Source organism: Budorcas taxicolor, chromosome 9 (genome assembly GCF_023091745.1).
Source record: "Budorcas taxicolor isolate Tak-1 chromosome 9, Takin1.1, whole genome shotgun sequence".
NCBI lineage: Eukaryota > Metazoa > Chordata > Mammalia > Artiodactyla > Bovidae > Budorcas > Budorcas taxicolor.
Window position 1 is genome coordinate 85,788,505 of NC_068918.1, and position 22,239 is coordinate 85,810,743.

General features: G+C 51.7%; 1 protein-coding gene across 1 annotated transcript in view; it reads left to right on the top strand.

The window, feature by feature from the left end:
- The window catches only part of SYNJ2 (synaptojanin 2), a 101,882-nt gene that overhangs the window by 25,021 nt on the left and 54,622 nt on the right, over window positions 1-22,239 (top strand). Inside the window, exons 2-3 of the mRNA XM_052645472.1 lie at window positions 10,027-10,113; window positions 20,831-21,101. Coding sequence (XP_052501432.1) covers window positions 10,027-10,113; window positions 20,831-21,101 — 358 coding nt within the window. The remainder of the gene's footprint in view (window positions 1-10,026; window positions 10,114-20,830; window positions 21,102-22,239) is intronic.

The following is a 22,239-nucleotide window of genomic DNA, read 5'->3' on the forward strand; positions in this document are numbered from 1 at the left end:
GTAGACAGAGTGCCTGAAGAACTATGGACTGAGGTTCCTGACATTGTATAGGAGGCAGTGACCAAAACCATCCCCAAGAAAAAGAAATGCAAGAAGGTAAAGTGGTTATCTGAGGAGGCCTTACAAATAGCTGCAGAAAGAAGAGAAGCAAAAAGCATGGGAGAAAGGGAAAGACATACTCAATTGAATGTAGAGTTCCAGAGAATAGCAAGGAGAGATAAGAAGGCCTCTTAACTGAACAATGCAAAGAAATAGAGGAAAACAATAGAATGGGAAAGACTAGAGATCTCTTCAAGAAAATTGGAGATACCAAGATGGGAAAAATAAAGGACAGAAATGGTAAGGACCTAACAGAAGCAGAAGATATTAAGAAGTGGCAAGAATACATAGAACTATACAAAAAAGATCTTAGAAAGCATCACTACAAACAAAGCTAGTGGAGGGGGTGGAATTCCAGCTGAGTTATTTAAAATAATAAAAGATAATGCTGTTAAAAGTGCTGAACTCAATATGTCAGCAAATTTGGAAAACTTAGCAGTGGCCATGGGACTGGAAAAGGTCAGTTTTCATTCCAATCCCAAAGAAAGGCAATGCCAAAGAATGTTCAAACTACTTCACAATTGAGCTCATTTCACATGCTAGCAAGGTAATGCTCAAAATCCTTCAGGCTAGGCTTCAACAGTACATGAACTGAGAACTTCCAGATGTACAAGCTAGACTTAGAAAAGGCAGAGGAACCAGAGATCAAATTGCTAACATCTGCTGGGTCATAAAAAAAGCAAGGGAATTCCAGAAAAACATCTATTTCTGCTTCATTGATTACACTAAAGCTTTTGACTCTGTGGATCACAACAAACTGTGGAAAGTTCTTAGAAGAGATGGGAATACCAGACCACCTGACCTGCCTCCTGAGAAAACTGTATGCAGGTCAGGAAGCAACAGTCAGAACTGGACACAGAACAACGGACTGGTTCCAAGTTGGGAAATGAGTACGTCAAGGCTGTATATTGTCACCCTGCTTATTTAACTTCTAGACATAGCACATCATGTGAAATGTCGAGCTGGCTGAAGCATAAGCCATAATCAAGATTGCCAGGAGAAATATCAATAACCTCAGATATGCAGATGATACCACCCTAATGACAGAAAGCAAAGAGGAACTAAAGAGCCTCTTGATAAAGAAGAAAGAGGAGAGTGAAAAAAACTGCCTTAAAACTCAGCATGCGAAAAACTAGGTCATGGCATCTGAACCAATCACTTCATGGCAAATAGACAGGAAAAAAAAATGGAAACAGTGGTAGACTTTATTTTCCTGGGCTCCAAAATCACTGTGGACAGTGACTGCAGCCATGAAATTCCAAGACACTTGCTCCTGGAAGAAAAGCTATGACAAACCTAGACAGCATATTAAAAAGCAGAGACATCACTTTGCTGACAAAGGTCTGTATAGTCAAAGCTATGGTTTTTCCCATAGTCATGTACAGATGTGGGAGTTGGAGCCTAAAGAAGGCTAATCACCGAAAAACTGATGCTTTCAAATTGTGGTGTTGGAGAAGACTCTGGAGAGTCCCTTGTGACAGCAAGGGGATCAAAGTAGTCAATCCTAAAGGAAATCAACCCTGAATATTCACTGGAAAGACTGATGCTGGGGTTGAAGCTCCAATACTCTTGATGCAAAGAGCCGACTCTTTGGAAAAGACCCTGATGCTGGGAAAGATTGGGGGCAGTTGAGGATGAGATGGTTGGATGGCATCACCAATTCAATGGACATGAGTTTGAGCAAACTCCGGGAGATAGTGAAGGTCAGGGAAGCCTGGCGTGCTGCAGTCCATTGGGTTGCAAAGAGTCAAACATGGCTGTCAACACAGGGTGAGCACGGGCTTTTTCTAGTTGTGGCATGCGGGGACTTCTTTCTAGTTGCGGTGCACGGGCTTTTCACTGTGGTGGCTTCTCCTGTTGCGGAATATAGGCTCTCGGCAACGTGGGCTTCAGTAGCTGTGGCGCACGGGTTTTGTTGCCCGACAGCATGTGAGATCTTCCTGGAGCAGGGATCAAACCAGTGTCCCTTGCATTTCGAGAGGTATCCTTAACCACTGGACCATCAGGGAAGCCCAGGTAACACATTTTAGGTTGCTGATATAAGTGGTATCATATGGCCTTCGTCTTTCTCTGCCTGACTTCACTTCGTATGATAATCTCTAGATCCATCCGTGTTGCTGAAAATGGCAGTTTCCTTCTTATTTATGGCTGAGTAGTATTCTATTTGTGTATGTGTGTATGTATGTGTATCAGGTAAAGCTATCATTCTTTACCTGATGGCTCAGTGGTAAAGAAACTTCCTGCCAAAGCAGGAGATGCGAGTTTGATCCCTGAGTCAGGAAGATCCCCTGGAGAAGAAAATGGCAACCCACTCTGGTATTCTTGCCTGGAAAATTCTATGGACAGAGGAGCCTGGCAGGCTACAATCCACGGAGTCACAAGAGTCAGACATAACTTAGCGACTGAAGAAATGAATGATGAACGAATATATATTTTCATTTATCCAAAATGTTTATCCATTCATCTCTTGCTGGACATTAGGTTGTTTCCATGTCTTGGCTATTGTGAACAATGCTGCTGTGACATAGGGGTGCATGTATCTTTTTGAATTACAGTTCTGTCCGGATTTATGCCCAGGAGTGAGATTGCTGGATTCTATGGCAACTCTTTTTAGCTTTTTAAGGAACCTCCATTCTGTTCTCCATAGTGGCTGCACCAACTTACATTCCCACCAGCAGGACAGGAGGTGAACCTGCCTCCTCTTCCAGTGCCTTCCCCACCCGCTTCCCCGCTTCCCTCCGCACCCCTCCCCCTCCACCTCTGCCCCTCACTTGCGGGCCCTGCTCCCCTGGGGAACCGCTGGGCAGGTCCTCCAGTCCTCGCCTGGACCTGCCTCCGTGTGGCTGGACGTCTCTGGAGCGGACCCACCGCCACGCTGGCAGTGGACCCCCCCCCCTTTGGGGTCCCCAGGCCCAAGCGGGCCCTCCAGTTACGCTCCTATGTCAGTTCACCCTCCCGCCTCCCCCGGCGGAAGCTCCCCCGGCTGAAGCTCCGCGTGCCTCCGCCTCCGCGGGGCTTTGAGCAGAGGCCTTGCTTCTCAATTCACCGAGAAAGCCGGAGGCACCAGGAGAGTGCCCCCCGCCACCCCACCGCCTCTGCCCCTGTGTCCTTCCGCTCTCCTGTCGCCTTAGACGGATTCTTTGTTCAGGCGGTCCCCCAGTCACAGGTCAGGGCCATGACCGCGTCCGGGGTGCTATCAGTGGGTCCCTTCTCTGCCCTCCAGAAGCCTTTACCTCCCCCTGGATCAGTTCTGCCAGCGTGCAAACCGGTGTTAACTCCTCTTCTTAGGGAAACCTTTAGACCCCACTTGCCGCTCCCAGCCTCCCATTTCTGCACACACATGCACACCCACACGTGCAAACACACGCTCGCGCACACACACACAGACACACACACACACACACACACACACACACACACACAGATGAATTCCTCAAGGAACTGCTTCTACTCCCAGCCTCCATTTTTGCGTCGTCCTCACCATTCAGGATTTTGCCCCTCATCTTTACCGAAGCTGCTTTCCCCCTGGCTCACCTCTGTGTGTAACTCGAATGATGAGCACTTAGTCCTGCTGGGATGGGACTCAGGGCAGCATGGGACCTCCTCGCCGACCCATCTCTCCTCCTTGACACGCTCGCCCCTGGCTCCTGACTCCAGGCACTGCACCTTTCCTTTGTATCTTTTTGGCTTCTCCTCCATCTCCCAGACCTTTAAGCACCTTGTCCACCTCCACGCTCTCCCAAGGCCATCTACCCGAGTCTGTGATTTTAAGGAGCTTCTGTTGGCCAGGGATGCCCAGTTTGTCTCTTCTGCCGATGTGCCCATGTGACTGCAGCTGGCACAACTGCATCCCCAAACTCTTTACCGGGCTGGTCTGACCCCATGACAGATGGCTGGTCAGTCTCCATGGACACCAGGGGTGATGGTCACACCATCCTGTCGGTTGTTCAGCATCATCCTTGAAACCTGTCCTTCGCTCGTGTCCCATGTCCTGTCCGTCCACAAAGCCTTTTGCATTTGCCTTTGACGTATATGCAGGTATTTGATGATGTTAAGGAATTATGGTTACATTTTTAAAGATATGATCATGGTATTGTGGTATATTTTTAAAAGAAAGCCTCATCTGTTGGAGATTCTTACTGAAATATTTCTAGATAGAACAGTATGAAGTCTGGAATTAGAATAATCTTGGGCAGTGGTTCTCAAGTGGAGGACTCATGAAAACAGATTTCTGGGTCTCAAGGCCAGAGTTTCTGATTTAGTGGGGTTAGGATGGGTTTGTTTTTTTTTTTTAAACTCCTGACACCGATTGTTGCTTATTGTCGGAGCCCACAAGATGAGACTGCTGTGAGGTGTCGGAGATGGGATGTGATAGCTTATAGTGAACAATGTTGGATTCGTGATCTCCGAAGAAGGTTTAGCTTTGGGACCAGGGACCAGGCTTGATTACCCAGGAGCTTTTGTGTAGCAGAGTTGTATTAAAGGGAAAAGGGGACAGAGAAAGCTTCTGACATAGACATCAGAAGGGCGATGCAGAGTGCCCCCCTGCTAGTTTTTAGCAAGCTGTTTTATGTCTGTTAGAAAGCTATTAATCAGAAGAGAGACACCTCAAGGCTGAGGGAGTTTCACCAGGCCCCTCTCCCACAATATGCATTTTTGAGATAGGATGGCACGAGGTATGTCATCCCCCAGCCATAAAACAATTGATATGAATACTGGTTTGTTCAGCTATTATCAGCCCAAGGTTTGAGAAAAGAAAAAGTTAGTCTTAGGTGGAACCATTTTGAAGAAAGGCAAATTCCAAAGCAAATACTTAGTTTCATTAACATAGCTTAAGAAAAACATTTCCATAAGAAAAACACATTGGGTAGCTCAAGGTTTGAGAAATGTGAAGTTCAGGTGGAACCAGGTGTCGTCATAGCAACACAGAATTTTGAGAGACACTTGCAGCCTGTTTCCTCCGTTTGGAGACCCCTGGCCTTCCTGCCTGTTACCCTGTCAGATGGGAGATGTGAATGAAGTAAGCTTGAGTGTGAATAGATACCAGTCAGAGCTGGTGGGCACGTAAAGTTATTACACTACTCTGCTTTTCTTTAGAAGTTTCAATAATAATAAGGTGTGTCAGTGTGTGTGTGGTGTGTGTGTGTTCCCAGCACCTCCGGCCCCACCCCCCCAACCCCGCTCCGAGCATCCTCTCTGCAGGATCATTGTAGCGCCTCCTAACTGGTCTCCTTGCCTTCCTCTTGCCCCTCCTGGATTCAGAGTGATCCTCAAAACCCCGCAGTGCCTCCCTCTGGCTCAGCGCGAAACCCCAAGTCTTGTTATGACCTAGACGGTGCTTCGCAGCGTGTCCCTGGCTCCATTCCCTCTGTCAGACTCGCTGACCTCACTGAGCCTGCATATTCCAGGAATGCTTCAGCCCCAGGACCTTTGCACATGCTCTTCTGGGCCCACGGTGCTCCCCGGCCCTCCACTCAGCCATCTCCCTCTTTTCCTTCATCTGCTTTCACAGATTGCCCCTGCAGTGAGACCTTGCCAAACCGCACTTATGTGAGAGTCCTCATTCCCCCACTTCCCACCCCTCTTCCTTGTTCGCTTTTTCTTCTTAGCTCACATCACTGTATTGTGCTGCTGATTGCGTCTGTCCCCTTCGGCAGGAAGCTCGTGTGGTTCCTGGCCCCGAGTAGGCGCTGCCGCTCCACCACCTCTGTGACAGCCTTGTTGGGGCCGCTGCCCCTGGCTCCCACCTCCAGTGGGTTGGCCTCTATGGTTGTCACTCACCCATTCATGACGCATGTCCCTTCTTTGCCAAGGCCTCGCGCCTGCCTCGCTGCCTCTGGGGTGGATGGGTTTGGGTCTGTTCGGATCCCTGCTGGGTCCCTGTGCCTAGCCGGCCTTCAGATACACGCTCACTGGAACGAGTGGCTGAATCCCAGGGCAAGAGGTGGATGAAGACAAGGGTGGGTGAGTAAAGGGGAGGACTTCCTGGAAAGTTGTGGCCGACGGTTGGGGTTCGAGGGGCGGTGAGCAGGGGGAAGCAAAAACATTCTCACGTGGACGAACCCTCCGGAAATGCAACCAACAAAAGCGCGGAAGACAGGAAAATTCTATTTTTCAGACATTAAGTAAGGAAGGACAGAAGTTGCCAATGGGCAGACCAAATACAGTCTGCAGAGGTGTGTGCAGCCCACACAGAGCTTAAAATAAACCTGGGTTGGTTGCCAAGACTGAGAAATCAGAAGTGTCCTATTTCTCTCAAAAAACTGGAAACTCGCTGGTACCCAGGCTGGTCTGACCTCCTGGGGGCAGTGGGCAGAAACGGACCATGTGTCCCCATTAGAAGGTACGTATATCCTTGGGTCACCCACGGACCTCTTCCTGCGGCTTCGTTCCTTCATTACCTGCCTGAGGCTTTTGGTTTGTGAGCTCCCTTTTAAGAGCAAAATGGATTTGTTCTTCCTTTGACACGAAGTGAGGAAATACGGTTATCTGGGGCAAGCGGTGGTGTCGGGCGGTTTTGCAACAGGTTGCCTGGGAGGCCAGGCCTCTGGGGGTCCTGGGGGCTCACTGAGGAGGCCCTGTCTCCCAGACGTGGGACGTGTCCCGCTTACACATTGCAGGGGTGGGAAGGAGCTTTGGAGGGGAAGGCCTGGAGAAAAGGAGAGATGCTTTGCAGAGAGTCTGGACTTTTAACAGGGCTGGCTCATGGAAGGAAAAGGTTACTGAATCTTACAGGTTCAGCTGTGTTCCCCAAAAGATACATGCAAGTCCTAACTTCCAATACTTCAGAATGGGACCATGTTTGGACATAGGGTCCTTCGTGTAATTAGGTTGAGATGTGGTCATCCTGGAGTAGGGTGGGCCCCCAATCTGATGCGATGAGTGTCCTTGCAAGAGGAGAGAGGCTCAGAGCCACACAGAGAGAAGACGGCCACGTGATGAAGGAGGCAGGGGTTGGAGTGAGACAGCTGCAGGCCAAGGAAGGTCCAGATTGACGGCCGCCACCAGCCAGGACGGGGAGGGGAGGACCCTCCCCGGAGCCTGCAGAGGATGGTGGGCGGCTGACACCTTGCTTCCAGACTTCCAGCCTCCAGACTCAAGAGCTGAGAAAGTTCCAATGTTTTAAGCCCCCCGGTTTGTTTACAGTTCGTCTGTTTGTGATGGAGGAAAAGCATCTTCTCCCAAGCCTGACACGTGCAGTCAGGTTGTGACCTTCCGTGAGGTGCCTTGTGTGAAAGCCAGGGATGATGGTGCTGATTCTGTATTAAGGAGTGGATCATTTACAGGATTCGGATGGGACAAGGTGGCCTGGTGGAGCTGTGCTTGTTTGTTTTTAAAATAGGGTGAGAAGCCTTTTTAAAATTTGTGTTTGTTTGATTTTCCCAGCGCAGGGGGACTTGCTGTGTGTGCTTTTCTTCTGTGACCCAGCGGGGCAGGGGTCAGTTCTGTTCCCACAGCTTCTCCTGCGGTCCCATTCCCACCTCGGAAGTGTGGATCTGACCAGGTTCCTTTGGCCGGCAGTTTCCCAGGGTTTTGTTTGTTTGGTTAGGACTGTTTGCAGAGGAACATAAAGGCACAAAGACCTCCTCGTTTTAGGGTCAACAGGGTGAGACCCAGATGATACCCTGGCTTCAGGGTTCTGTGCAGAGGCTTTGTAAAGCTTTGCAGGTTGAAATATGATTTTTGTGGGTGCGTCAGAATTATGCTCTTGCGTTGATCAATGTGTCCACTGCAGTGAGGACAGGAGCTGCCTGTCGACCTCTCTCTCTTTAGACCAGGAGACACCACGTGTGGCCCTGAACAGGCCTGCAGGGAGCAGTTCGCTTCCACCTGCGGGGATGGGATTTCACAGGCTTCACCTGTCCTAGAGTAGGGAGCAGGCCACTTCCAGGAGGGGTCCATAGACAGGTGGCACCAGGCTTGTCCCTGAACGGCAGACTCATCATCACCTGGATGGAGGAGGCCTTCATCTCTTCAGGGAGCAGACCGGGGTGGGCGGGAAGGCTGCCTCGTCCTCCTCATTGTCATTATTGTTGGGGCAAAGACCTGTGGGCTCCAGGAAGTGGGTCGTGCCCATCTGTGGGCCCCTCAGTGCCCCCATCCTGATGCCCACTTCCTGCAACGGTTCCCGCGTTTGGCAGAAGGGGCCTTGCACTTGTGATTAAGCTAAGGGCCTTGGGATAGGAGATTGTTGGGGATGATCCAGGGGCCCAGTGTACTCACAATGGTCCTTAACAGATGGAAGAGGGAGGCGGGAGAGGGAGAGAGAGTGAGATGTGAAGGTGGAAGCAGGGATTGGAGGGAAGCGATTGCTAGTTTTGAAGAGAGAGAATGTGGACACGAGGGAGGGTGCAGTGAATTGGGAGATTGGGACTGACTTATATACACTTGTTTAGTGGCTGCTTTGCGACCCCCATGGACTGTAGCCTGCCAGGCTCCTCAGTCCATGGGATTCTCTAGGCAAGAATACTGGAGTGGGTAGCTGTTCCCTTCTCCAGGGGATCTTCCCAACCCAGGTATTGAACCCAAGTCTCCTGCATTGGCAGGTGGATTCTTCACTGCTGAGCCACCAGGGAAGCCCTGGCTTTGGGTAATTACCTTTAGGTTACTCTGCTCCCTCCTCCCCCAGCAAAAAACCGTAATTAGAAAAAGTCATGTGAATTTTGGAGGAAAATATCATTTATTAAACTAGTTCTTAACCTTAGAGCTCCTTGAAGATTCTGATGAAAATTACGATCCCAGTATATAAAAACATACATCAAAAAATTTGCATACAATTTGAGAGATTATAGGGCTTTCCCGGTAGCTCAGTTGGTAAAGAATCTGCCTACAATGCGGGAGACCTGGGTTCGATTCCTGGGTTGGGAAGATCCGCTGGAGAAGGGATAGGCTACCCACTCCAGTATTCTGGCCTAGAGAATTCCATGGACTGTATACAATCCATGGGGTCACAAAGAGTCAGACACGACTGAGCGACTTTCACTTTCACTTTTTAGAGATAAAGAGCCCCCAAAACCTATCTGTGAAGCTGTGGTGTCTGCCAGGCTTTTCCTTCTGTCTCCCCAGCTGGAGAGCCCTTGTATTGGATGAATCCAGTTGAGGCTGAGTTTTTGCTTCCATATCAAGTCGCCCTAATGGTATTTGCGGGGCCCTTATTTAAGGATTCGTCCATATGTGTGTTTTATTCTATGCATTTAGAAACGTTCTTCTGAGAAAAGGGTGCAAAGGCCTGGCCCCTCTAAGAGCCCGTGGCACCTCCAACGGTGTCTGTGCTATCACTGTCAAGGTTAAGGGCTCCCTACTTTTCCTGGTCCTTCCCTCTGCCAGTTTTTCTTCTGCTTCTCAGCAGGCTGGGTGTGTTGTCCTGGGTGTTTCTAGTAGCTCTGAAGACCCTGGGGACCTCTGCTCATCAGCCTGCCTTGGGATTCACTGGCCCCGGACCTGGAGCACAAGGGTCACCCAGGCCTCCTGCTCAGCCCTTGTGTGTTAGCAGGTCCCCGGGGGGCGGGTGAGCACTTGCACGATGTGGCCTCTGGTGGACGATACTTAGGAAGGAAGGTCCTCCCCATCGGGGAGCGATGACTCAGTGCTGTTTCTGAGCACGTGGGCTGCAGTACCGAGGGACGGGGCTGGCCTGAGACACCTGTTCCCACCTCAAACCCAGCACCTCCGCGGGCCGGGGACTCCCCTCCGCCTCTGCAGTCCTCCCAGGACGCTGCCGGAGCTTTCAGACAGCAGGTGGGAAGGTCTCAGTCCCTGGAGCTCGGCAATCTGCTGATCCACAAGCCTCCACACAGATGACTTGGGGCCGAGCAACCGACTCTGCGTTTTCTTTGCCGAGTGGGTGGGAGCCGCATCGGAAGCTGCAGTGAGTGAACTCCACCGGGAGGTTTGGCTGATGCTGTCTGTACTGTGTTTCTCCCGCAGCCCCGGAAGAAAAGGAGGTCATTAAAGGCCAGTACGGGAAGCTCACCGATGCTTACGGCTGCCTGGGGGAGCTCAGGCTGAAGTCCGGTGAGTACCCACGTGGAGGGCGGCAGCTGTCACATGCTTGGGGCTATAGACTTCAAATGTCGGGCAGAGCTTCTCTTATGTGAGTTTGGAGAGGCTGTGGGATTTAGTAATTTTATTTCAGCAGCTACCCTCTTTTAAAATGTTTATTTCACTGAGCCGGCTCCTCCAGGCTAGGGCAGAGGTCGAGGTGAGAGCCTGGTCCTCCCCTGTTGGCACTCCTTCCCACCCTGGGCACAGAGGACCTTACCTTCTCTGGGTGCCCGCTGGGATCTAGGATCTTCCAGCCTGGTCTGGGGGGGCAGGGGCGTCTCCCCAGGGGCTGGTGTGTTGTTTTACAGGGGATATGTATTCTAGAAGGGGGTGGAGGTCAGAGGTCAGAAGCCCCTGGACCTGCTGAATGTGTCTTTACGGAGTGGAGCTGGGATGGAGCATCATTGGCAAGGAGAGAAAAGCCACCAGCGCCTGACCATTGGGCACTGAAGTTGGGTGTGAGCGAGAGCAAGGAAAAGAGCTCCAGAACTGGGCCACATGATCCGACTGGAAAGGGCAGAGGACTCACAGGAATGCGCGGGCATCCTTGCTCGGTGTAAGACGTGAGGGGCTGAGCCATCAACACAGCTGCCGCTGGGGAGTCACAGTCTCCCCGTGAGGCCGCTCGGTCACCTCTGCACTCCTGGGCCTCACAGGAGCCCTGATGCAATGCTGGGACTCAGCAACCCCCTCCTTCCTCCCCTCTCTGCCTTCTGATTTACACTGTCCCTGCCCAGTGTCTCTGGTGACTTATGGGGCCAAGACCAGATCAGGCTGTGAGCTGCTCAAACACAGGCTCTTTCCGAGCCTACATCCACACAGCAGCTGTTTGCATCTCCACATCCACACAGCAGCTGTGTTCCCTGGTCTGAGGATTTTCACAGCAGACAGCACAGTTGTTTGCCATTACTTTTCTGGCTCTTTTTTCTTTAATCGGGTGGTTTTTTTTTCCTCTGAACTATGATGGTGATCATCTCCAAACAATGTTTAGGAAAAACACTCAGTACCCACATGACAAAATGCATGTGTTAAATGTCTTGTTTTGTGCCAATGGCTAAGTGTACATTAGCTTCTTTAATCCTAAAAACAAGCCAACGTGATACTGTGTCTTTATTCTCCTTTTCAGTAAAGGAAACAGACTCAGAAGGTAAAAATCACTTGCCTAAGAAGCTCAGCTAGAATTGAAACCTGGATCTAGCGGCCTCTAAACACTTACTTTTTTTTCATGAAGATGTGCTGCCTGCCAAGAGTTTCTGTTTTTTTTTTTCCCCCTTGCCATGATTTTTATTTTCTGAGGTTATAAAAAATTCCTGTGGCCTTTCCTCAATCACGAGGATGTGAAGATGACAGCTGACCTTATGTGGTGCTTACTCTGTGCTGGGCCCAGTTTTAAGTGTTTTAATTTATTAACTCAGCTCTCCCAACAACTTGAGGTAGGAACTGGAACTGTTAGAAAGCTTAAGAGTTGTAATTCCTCTATTCCATGACACATTTTTTTATATTATAACATCTGGGGTTTCAGATATGTCACAGTTGTTGGCATTTTACAATTATGATTGGCAATATTTTTCTTGTGTGTAAATTAATGGTCCTTTTTGCATTGGTGACTTGCTGGTGGCAAGTGGGTTTTTAAAAAATTTAAATGTATTTATTTTTAATTGGAGGATAATTGCTTTGCAATGTTGTGTTGGTTTCTGCCTTACAGCAACGTGAATCAGCCACGGGTATACATATGCCCCCTCCCTCTTGAACCTATGAAAGTGAAAGTTGCTCAGTCGTGTCCAACCCTTTGCGACCCCATGGACTTTACAGTCCGTGGAATTCTCCAGGCCAGAATACTGGAGTGGGTAGCCTTTCCCTTCTCCAGGAGATCTTCGCAACCCAGGGATTGAACCCAGGTCTCCTGCATTGCAGGCAGATTCTTTACCAGCTGAGCCACAAGGGAAGCCCCTTGAACCTGTGACTAGGTTTTAAACTCCTTTTTTATGGCATCAGGGGCTGCCTTCACCAGCTAGGCTGTTCTGTCCTGAAAGGGGCAGGAAGGCTGAGGTTCCAAGACCAGGGAAGTGGTACCTTGCCTGTATCCCAGGGGAAAGCTTGTCTTCCTGGGCTGAGATTGGAGATCAGCTCTAGGAAACCGGTCCTGACAGGGAAGGCTGGCAGCCCCCACAGACAGTGTCTGTGAGCCAGGCTGTCTGTGGGTGCCAGCTATGGCAGGCTCATCCCAGGGCAGGGAGTGGAGAGAGGTGACCAGCTCATAGTGCTGCTCCAGACAAGGCATCCTCCCTGCCTGCGGCCCCCCACCCGCCTGCTCCTCCCCGCGAGGGGGCAGCGAGCACAGCCCCTGGTCCCCGGCCATGTCTGGTGTCCTCTGAACACCCCAGCCCTGCCTGGCTGTGTCACCCTCCACCCCGTGGAGGCTCCCTGAGTGTAGTGAGAGTGTGTTTGACTTGGAACGTCAGGCCTTTCTCAACAACATTTCTGAAAGTGCCCAGGGTATCTGAAGGATGCGGGCTTCCCTGGTGGCGCAGTGGTAAAGAACCCGCCTATCAATGCAGGAGACTCGGGTTCCATCCCTGGGTCGGGAAGATGCCCTGGAGGAGGACATGGCAACCCACTCCAGTAATACTGCCTGGGGAATCCCATGGACAGAGGAGCCTGGCGGGCTGCAGTCCATGGGGTCACAAAACAGTCGGTCAGACACGACTGAGCGACTGAACAACAGTCTGAAGGATGGAAGGACTGGGCCTTGTCATTGAGTTTTTCCAATTCTCTTCGGTTATTGCTGAGGAATGTTTGGCTTGAACTTGATCTTCTTTCCCATCTGCAAGTCCTTATCCCAGAACTACGATGTGTTGTGTTTTCTTCCCCATCTGTTGAGGGTGCTGGCAGTACAGAGTGAAACTCCAGCTTTCGTCTGCCACCAGGATGACCAGCCCGAGTAGGAGGTGGGCCCTCTTTTGACTCTTTTAGACTGAAGGTCTCTGTACAGAGAGAGACTTCCGCTCAGGTTCTTAATTAACTTGGGGAAGTTGTTCTCTTTCAGTCTACCTAAGTGAACACAGCCTTTTATGTTAGAAATTAAGAAATGTTCAGAAGCTCATAGATTTCCATGGAGAGCTCAGAGTCCCTCCTTCCTCTCTGAAATGCTAGCAGGAAGGGGTTGGAGTCCCCATGATAAGCCCTGGAGTTGGGCTTCCTGTTGTTCAGCCACTCAGTCATGTCTGACTCTTTGTGACCCCATGGACTGCAACACACCAGGCTTCCCTGTCATTCACCATCTCCCAGAGCTTGCTCAAACTCATGTCCATTGAGTCGGTGATGCCATCCAACCATCTCATCCTCTGTCGCACCTTTCTCCTCTTGCCTTCAATGTTTCCCAGCATCAGGGTCTTTTCCAATGAGTCGGCTCTTTGCATCAGATGGCCAAAGTATTGGAGCTTCAGCATCAGTCCTTCCAATGAATATAGGAAGGTCCATATAGTCAGAGCTATGGTTTTTCCAGTAGTCATGTATGGATATGAGAGTTGGGCTTCCTGACACATACACAATACAAGGCATAGAAAGTGAGACTATTGCTATAAAAAGAATTTATCCCAATGATTATAGGGATTTAACTCCCTTTTCCCCTAAGCTCTCAAGGCCTCCCTATTTCATAGCCTTGGAGGTTGAATACATTGAGGTCTCTGTTGGAACTGTGTTTCCTGGAGTTGGGCAGTGCACAGCCTGTAAAGCTGTACTTGACAGTCCTGTAAGCCTTCCACCAGACAGCCCTCCTCGAGTCTAATTTCAGCTTCTCGACAGACTGACCTTCTTAGTTCATTCAATATCTCGAGGGCTGTTTTCACACCTCTAAAAGCAGGAAAACTGCCTCATCTCTATCTTACATAGTTCTGAAGATTTTTATTAATACATGAGAAAATGAACATGGACTGAACTTGGGTACTGAGTGGGTGCGAAGGGCTGTCCTGCAGGGGGTCTCTCAGGGAGAACTAGGCGTGGGGCCCAGGCTGAGTGCCTTTGGGTCTGTGACTCCTGGTGGTAGTCAGCCACAGCTGACTTCTCTGGGCAGTCACTGCAGGATGGACCGCCTCTGGAGGGGGACATTTGACAGTCTTTAGGACTCCTTTGAGATTTGGAAAATGCAGTATTCTCTAGCAAGTCTTGAAATGGCCATCAGTCTTAGTAATTTAACTCTTATACCCAGTGGTGGGCCGGTCATTACCAGCTCTCTGGTGGGGGATCCCTGACAGTCTGTGTTTGTCAGTTTCCGTTGTGTAAGTGTATCCAGCATGGGTGGTTTCAGGCCAGGATGGAATTGGGATGCGCTGTGCTCAGCCGGCTCCCGGAAGCTGGTGAAATTAGCCAGCACACCGCTGCCTTCACTGCGCTCGTGTTCTCGGCAGGGAGGGGATCCAGGTATTCAGGATTCTGAGCTCGCTGGGGTGGGGGCGGGCGGCTCGGGCTCCTCCGGCCACAGCTGCCGACTTCGCAGGTGGGGAAGCGTCGGCTCCCAGGTCCTCTGTTCACAGATCTGAGAGGATCCCAGATCGGCAGTCAAGAGGCGGGGTTGGTATGTAGGCACCCAGGGTTGAGATCCCTTGTACCTGGCTGGGGAGAGAACTCCTAGGCTGAGCAAACAGAAATTCCAACGCAGAACACGCCCGGCACCGTCTCTGAATGAACCATTGTGTGTGCTTGTGACTCATGGTGGCCCCAGCGCCCGACCTTCCCGGCCGGATGACAAGTGGCCACGGCTGGATGAAACTCGGGACCTGTCCCTGCAGGGCTTGGAGTTTCTCCCAGACAGCTCTGAGTTGGAGCTGGGCTTTGAAGACGGCTCTCTTGAGAGAGAGGAGTTCTAAATTGAGGTTTTGGAGGTTTTTACAAATTGTGATGAAATATACATAAGATAGGGCTTTCCAGGTGGCTCAGATGGTAAAGAATCTGCCTGCAATGCAGGAGACCCAGGTTCAATCTCTGGGCTAGGAAGATCCCCTGGAGAAGGGAATGGCAGCCCACTCCAGTGGGATTCTCTTGCCTGGAGAACAACCCCATGGACAGAGGAGCCTGATGGGTTACAGCCCATGGGATTGCAAAGAGTTGGACGTGACTGAGCAACTAACATATATAAGAAAATAAAATTTACCCTTTTTAAAAACTACTTATTTATTTATCTATTTGGCTGCTCCTGGTCTTAGTTATGGCATGCGAGATCTTTGATTTTGGTTGTGGCTTGCAGGATCTTTGGTTGTGATCCTGCAATCAGATCCTATGAGATCTGATTCCTTGACCAGGGATTGAGTCCAGGCCTCCTGCACTGGGAGCGTGGCATCTTAGCCACTGGACCACCAGTGAAAGGGAAAGTCGCTCAGTCATGTCCAGCTCTTTCCAACCCCATGGACTATATACAGTCCATGGAATTTTCCAGGCCAGAATAGTGGAACAGGTAGCCGTTCCCTTCTCCAGGGGATCTTCCCAACCCAGGGGTCAAACTCAGGTCTCCCACATTGCAGGCACATTCTTTACTAGCGGAGCCACAAGGGAGGTCCCTAAAAGTTACCATTTTAACCATTTAAGCATTACACGTCAGTGACATGAAGGCCATTCACGTTCTTGAGCAGCTATCACCACCGTCCTTCTCTAGAACATTTTTCATCATCTCAAACTGAAACCCCATCCCAGTTAACCTGTATATATAATGTGCTCAGTCATGTCCGACTCTTTTGAGACCCCACGGGCTGTAGCCCACCAGGCCCCTCTCTCCATGGAATTTTCCAGGCAAGAATACTGGAGCAGGCTTGCCATTTCCCACTCCAGGGGATCTTCCTGACCCAGGGATCGAACCCTTGTATCTCCTGCATTGGCAGGTGGATTCTTTACTCCTTGAGCCACCTGGGAAGCCCATATTTATACTGAGGTAGTTGCAATCCACTGCCCCACCCTGCTCACCCAGGCTGCCTCTGTGTGTGGGTATGGTCTTCCCAGTTCTGGCATAGACGTCTCTTTGGTCTGTGACCCATTTTTTGCCCTCGCCATGACTTCACCTGACTCTGGCCAGTATCCTCTGACCCAGGCATAGTCTTGCTGCGGCTGGAGCCCTGGAACCAGAGAGTCGGAGCTGAAAGGGATGGGGAGCTGCTCTGGTGCCCAGAGACGGCCTGAGGCTTGCCTGTTGAAAGCCTGAGGCAGGCTGTTCAAAGGCGTGCGCAGCCCTATCTTCTCAGGCCAAGGCGAGCCTGACTTTTGTCTTTGCCTTGCTTCAACATCCTATCTGGTTTCAAGGCCCCAGACTCAGCCTTGACTGATGACGTCTGAGACCCCCAACCCCCAAGCGGGCCCCCCGCCCCCAGCCCCACCAAGGCCCATTTCACTTCTGGGCTGTAAGAAAATTGATCCCGAGTTACTGAAAACACAGCTGGGATCCTGTGCTCAAGGTGACCTCAGAGGGGATTTCTCCCTCGCCTGGGGCAGGTGAGTCCTGCCAGCCTGTTTTACCCCTGGAGACACCTTCTGTGTGGGCTCACGGGCCGACAGCATCCTGACAGCCCTGCTCTCTCTACTCCCCACCTCCTGCAGCGCGTGAGAGCCAGGGGGCTCTTACACAGATCGGGGGACATGGTGATACCAGGACTGACTGACCCCTGCCAGGCTGAGGGGCCGTTTTCTTGGGGTCACGGAGACTGTGAGCACGGACGTGGTTAGATCTGAGGAAAACAACTTCTGCTCCTCAGCGCCTCCCGGTCCTCAGTTTGCCTAAGAATGTCCTGGGATGTGGAGCTGGCTTCTCACCCTCTCTGTTCCATCCATAACCACCCTTCTGCTGTCTTATTTTGCACAGCAAAATGTGTTGTTCCGGATGTAAATGCCTCTAGGTTGCCAAACAAAGGGACAATTCAGAATATTGTCAGCAGCTGAGCAAGTCAGTCACCTCAGTGACTAGGTGACAGATTTGTTGACAAGTCAGATGACAGTCAATTGTTTTCTTTCCACAAAATGGAAGAAGTAAGTGGGGTGTCAGCTGACACATTAACAGCGCTTGTGTCAATAATTCATTGTGATTTCTTTTTTTCTTAACATGTAACTCAGAAGGACTTTGAAGAATTGAGTGACGTTTCTCTAATGAAGCCCTTTCTGTTCCCATCTGTTTATCAATGCGAACAAGGTTCCTCAGCATTTACATCTATAAAAATGAAAAATAGAACCAGAATTGGAATCTAGTTTCATCCCACCAATAAATATGTGCCCATGAACGAGAAATACCATTCATCTCATTAAGAAAAGCCTTTCCAGCAAATCTTCACTTTTTATGTTAAACAATTGTTTAACAAAAATGTTTTGTTTACACTGTTTGACCAATCTCTACTAAAAATCATTGTAGGGATAACTCAAGCCCAAAGGAAAACTTTTTAAAGACTCAGAACTTTAGGATCAAAGTGCTATACAATATGATCGAGTGAAGCACAGAATGTAACGTTAGGATGAAATTCTGTGGGGAAAGTGGACGGCAAATAGGAGTAAAAATCCCATCTGTTCAAGAAGATCTTGTTCATGATTCCTTAAAAAAAATAGATGATGATGAATATAAATCACCACCTGGATTCCTCTGGATACTGGTACAGAGGCCCACAACAGTTTTATTTTTACACGTCAATATTTAGCACATGCTGGAAAATATATTACTCACAACCATTTAAACTAATGATGAAAACTTCTGGTGTCAATTTGAAAATGAGCGAGGGGAGCATTGGCCAACCACAATTCTTAGACAACAGCCGAAGTGGTTGAAGGCCACCAGCCCGCAGGGCTGGACGGAGCCTGGGCCGAGGTGAGACCCCTGTTTGTATCTTGGGTCCAACAGAGATGAGCTGTGCACTGGACAGGCAGTTCAGCTCCTCGCGGGCCAGTCCCCAAGTCTAAAACAGCAGTGCTCTTAGACAGGTTGGCTGTACTTCTGCAAGGACATGGTCAGGAGCCCCCAGCCCTGGAACCAGACTTGGCTTGAGTGACTTGCCTGGGGTGGGCTAGAAAGTGGCTTTGAATCCCAGCTCCCCCCTGTGTTGCCTTGGGCAGGCTACTCACCCTCCCTGTGCCTCCATCTCCCTGCCTGTAAAATGGGACCTCCCCGTTGGGGGTGCTGGGAGCAGGTTTGTGGAGCGCTGCCTGGCACATGGTAAGCATCCCTGAGGACTGAGTGTCACTAAAGCATCTGGTTTCAGCTTGCTCCCACGCAGCGGCTCTTTCCTGCATCTTCTCCCGAGCCCCTCGGCCCAGGACTGCCTCCTCGGTGGTGACGGCCCTTCCCCTTGCGCTCATTTATTTCAAGAGCCTTTTCACGCCTGCTGCCGCACGCCCGCCCCGAGCCTCCCCCGGGCCGCTGCCCTGCACAGAAAGTGCCTGCTGTCTTCAGAGCAACCTGGGACTCCTGCCAGGGACTCGGTTCCCCCACGCAGAGGCTGTTGAGGAAGCGGGGCTAGAAACCCACTGCACGACGCGGGTGGAGAGGTAGAGAGCAGCATTTCCCATCCTCCCCCGGGACCCGCCCCCTTCCGGAGTCCTGTCTCGGGGCGCACAGCCTCAGCCACTGGGCTGTCCTCTGGCCCGTGCGAGGGGACGGTTCCTGAACTCCGCCTTGCCCGTGCTGAGCGCACGGGAGGAGCCAGATGAGATGCTTGCGCGCTGGTTCTAGCACAGGCCGTCAGCCCCACACAAACCCCACCTGTTTTCCAGAAACAACACCGGTTCTCCTTAAGAGACTCGGCCCCTGACCCCTGTCACTGTCCACAGCCATAACCACCTTATTCCTGCTGTTGCTAAGTCGCTTCAGTCGTGTCCGACTCTGTGCGACCCCATAGACGGCCTTATTCTTATGCTGTTTCAAAGTGGTTTCCCCGGCTTCCCTCGTGGCTCAGTGGGAAAGAATCCGCCTGCCAGGGCAGGAGACGCAGGTTCGAGCCTTGGTCTGGGATGATCCCACAGGCCGCAGAGCAGCTAAGCCCGTGGGCTGTAACTGCTGAAGCCCACACGCCCTGGAGCCTGTGCTCTGCTATGAGAAGCCTGCACTGCAGCAAAGATCCAACACAGCCAAAAATAAAGAAATAAAGGTTTCCTGGTCACATGACAGGAGAGGTGGTTTGTGAACCAGTATGGTCGCCTGTTTTATGTGACCTCCTCCCCTACACCCGAAGCCTATGGGAGTGGGTGACCTATTTATTGAATGAAGGGGTCTTTAATGAAACCTGACGTTCCCTGGCCCCCAGCAGTGCTGTCTCCCTGTGAAGTGTGAGGAGTGGGGGGGATCTAGGGTGGGTGAGCAGAGAGACTGGCAGTCTTCGGGGTCTCAGCGGAGTGTCCAGAGATCTGAGAACGCTGACCACCACGGCTCCAGACGGTGACCACGGGTCATCCGGAGTAGGTCTTGATGGGAGCGAGTCTCTTAAACCTCAGTGGGATGAGGATTCTGGCTGGCTTGCCGGAATCACGCCAGTCCCTTGAGGCCAGTTACCCACCAAATTGTCTCCTGGGCCTTCTCCTGAAATAGAGGGCAGTGGGTCAGTGTGCCCACCGTCTCCGCCCCCAGCGTGTCTTCGAGCACCTTTGTGTGCCTGGACCTGCTGCACTCTGGGGACATGGAACAGAAAACAGCCGTGGGTGGTGTGGTGGGGTCCCCAGAAGGAGGATGTCTCTCCTCCTCCGAACAACAGGGTCTGCAGTGGTTGGGGTAGCCTTTCACGGGGAGGAGCGAGGGGGCTTGAGCCGCTGTCTCATTGGCCTATTTAGGGCGTTTTCATCAAACACTTGCTGTGTGAAGTGCTGGCTTGCCGGGATATGACAACCAGAGTCCGTCTCTAAGGAACCCCCAGTCGGCTGGAGGACACGTGCAGGGAAGGAGGCCTTTAGCTTTGTGTGTGATGAGAACTAAGAGGGAGCCTCTGAGTGCTCCTTGCAGTGTCTAAGGGGCACCTGGCGGTGTCTCAGGAGAGCAGGGAACGCTCCCTGGAGGAGGTGCTGCTGACTTGACCCCAGAAGGGTGGAGAGGAATTCTCCTGGGAAGGGGGTGGGGTGGGCGGAGACATCAAGGAGGCCCCAGCTGGTCTAGAGGGTGGGGGCAGGAAGGTGAGTGGGAAGGAAGGCCTTGCTGGTAGAAGTCCAGGGATGCAAGGGTGCTTTGGGGGAGCCACAGAGATGGCCCATAAGAGCGGCTGGACTCTGTGCTGCGTGGTGGGGAGAGGCAGGAAGTCGGTGTGCAATCAGGCCGCTCCATTAGTGGTGCTTGGAGGACCGAGCCCTGGGGGCCTTGGGGGTTTGTGGGGAGGGTGGATTTGAGAGGCTTGGGGTGTGGGCTAGGCAGGCTGCAGGCAGTATCTCAGGCTTGGAGGTGGGGGGAGGACCCACCTGGAACCCCTAGGCTTGTTAAGAGCAGGGTGCTGGCCCTCCCCCCGAGGCCTGGCGGGGTGGGGCTGAAAGTTTCTAACAGGGTCCAGGTGGCTCTCTTGCTGATGGGCGGGGCTGGGCTCTGGAACCACGGCTCCAGGCTTTGGGCTCAGGTGGCAGGCGCATCCCTCAGCTGAAGGCGGGGTGTGGGGAAGTGAGGGAGAGAATAGGGAGTCTGTCTTGTGGTTGCAGCTGTCCGTCGCCCATGTCACCACCTGTGATCCTCAGTCCCCATGTCTCACTTGCCTTCCAGGTGGCACCTCCCTGAGCTTCCTGGTTCTGGTGACAGGCTGCACATCTGTGGGCAGAATCCCAGAGGCTGAGATCTACAAAATCACCGCCACCGACTTTTACCCTCTCCAGGAAGAGGCCAAGGAGGAGGACCGCCTCGCGGCCTTGCGGAAGATCCTCAACTCAGGGGTCTTCTACTTCTCCTGGCCCAACGATGGGTCTTGCTTCGACCTCACCGTCCGAGCGCAGAAGCAGGGCGATGACAGCTCCGAGTGGGGGAACTCCTTCTTCTGGTGAGGCCCTGGTCCTCTGCCCCAGCTCACACGGAGGGCGGGCTCTGATGAGCACCTGTGTCTTCTGTCTCTTAGCATCATCCCCGGGCACGTGGGTTACCTGCGGGAGCTGTGATTGGTGCCCACGCTCTCTGCACCATGAGAGGAAAACTAGCCCCCGCTGGCATCAATGTGGTCTTATGTAGACTCCGGGAGGAAAATCTGCTCCGTAACTAAGGAGCAGAAGTGCCGCCATCTGCCAGTCCTCCCTAAGCGCCTGGACTTGTGCTCAGCGCCTCCCCGGTCCCCTCAGTTCTCGTGGTGATCCTCCAGCGTACAGACGTTTGTAAAGCAGGCACTCTTCTAAGTTCTCTGTGGGTCATAACTCACATACTCCTCATAGGAAACAATGAGGTAGGGTCTGTTATTCCCATTTTACAGGTGAGACTGAGGCTTGAATGAGGCAGGGAATTTGAACCCAGGCATCCTGGCTCCAGGTCCCAGGCTGTTAATCCCACAACCAAACCTGTCGGTTTCAGTGGCAGAGCCGAGTCATCCTGCCAAGGTGATGGGCAGTAATGGGCCCCTTCGGAGACCAGCGGGGCGTGGATGACCCCTAAATGTGTCAGTTGTCACCCTTTGTGGGCCCTGGGGGTTATGACCTTTGACAGGTCCTGTGGAAGACCTGGGGTGGGGCGTGGTGATTTGCATACAATGGAGCTGCTCCCTTCATATTTACCAGGAGATTCGAGCCAGAAGCAGAAGTGATGAAATTCCCGCTGTAGGAATTGTTCAGAGACGTCTCACAGGACGGGGTGTTCTTGGTTCCAATGCTGGCCTTTGGGGCCTTTCCAGCCCTGAGTCAGGGCTGATGAGCCATCTTTGTGCCCCCTGTTTGTTCCTTCCTCCCTTTGCCCAGAGGAGGTCACAGGTTTCATCACCTGTTAAGTGTACTTTCCTTGGCGCTTGGGACCCCACAGGTGAGTTCCTGACTTCCACTTGGAGAAAGAGGGGTTCACAGTGTCCTTGCGTACGTGCCCATGCTCCCTGTCCCCCAGATCCCCTTCGGTTCTCTGGTTATGTGGGGTTTGGGGGGGTAGTAGCGTGCTCAGGCGTCAAGGACGTGAATCTTGTTAAAAATGCAGATTCTGATTGAGCA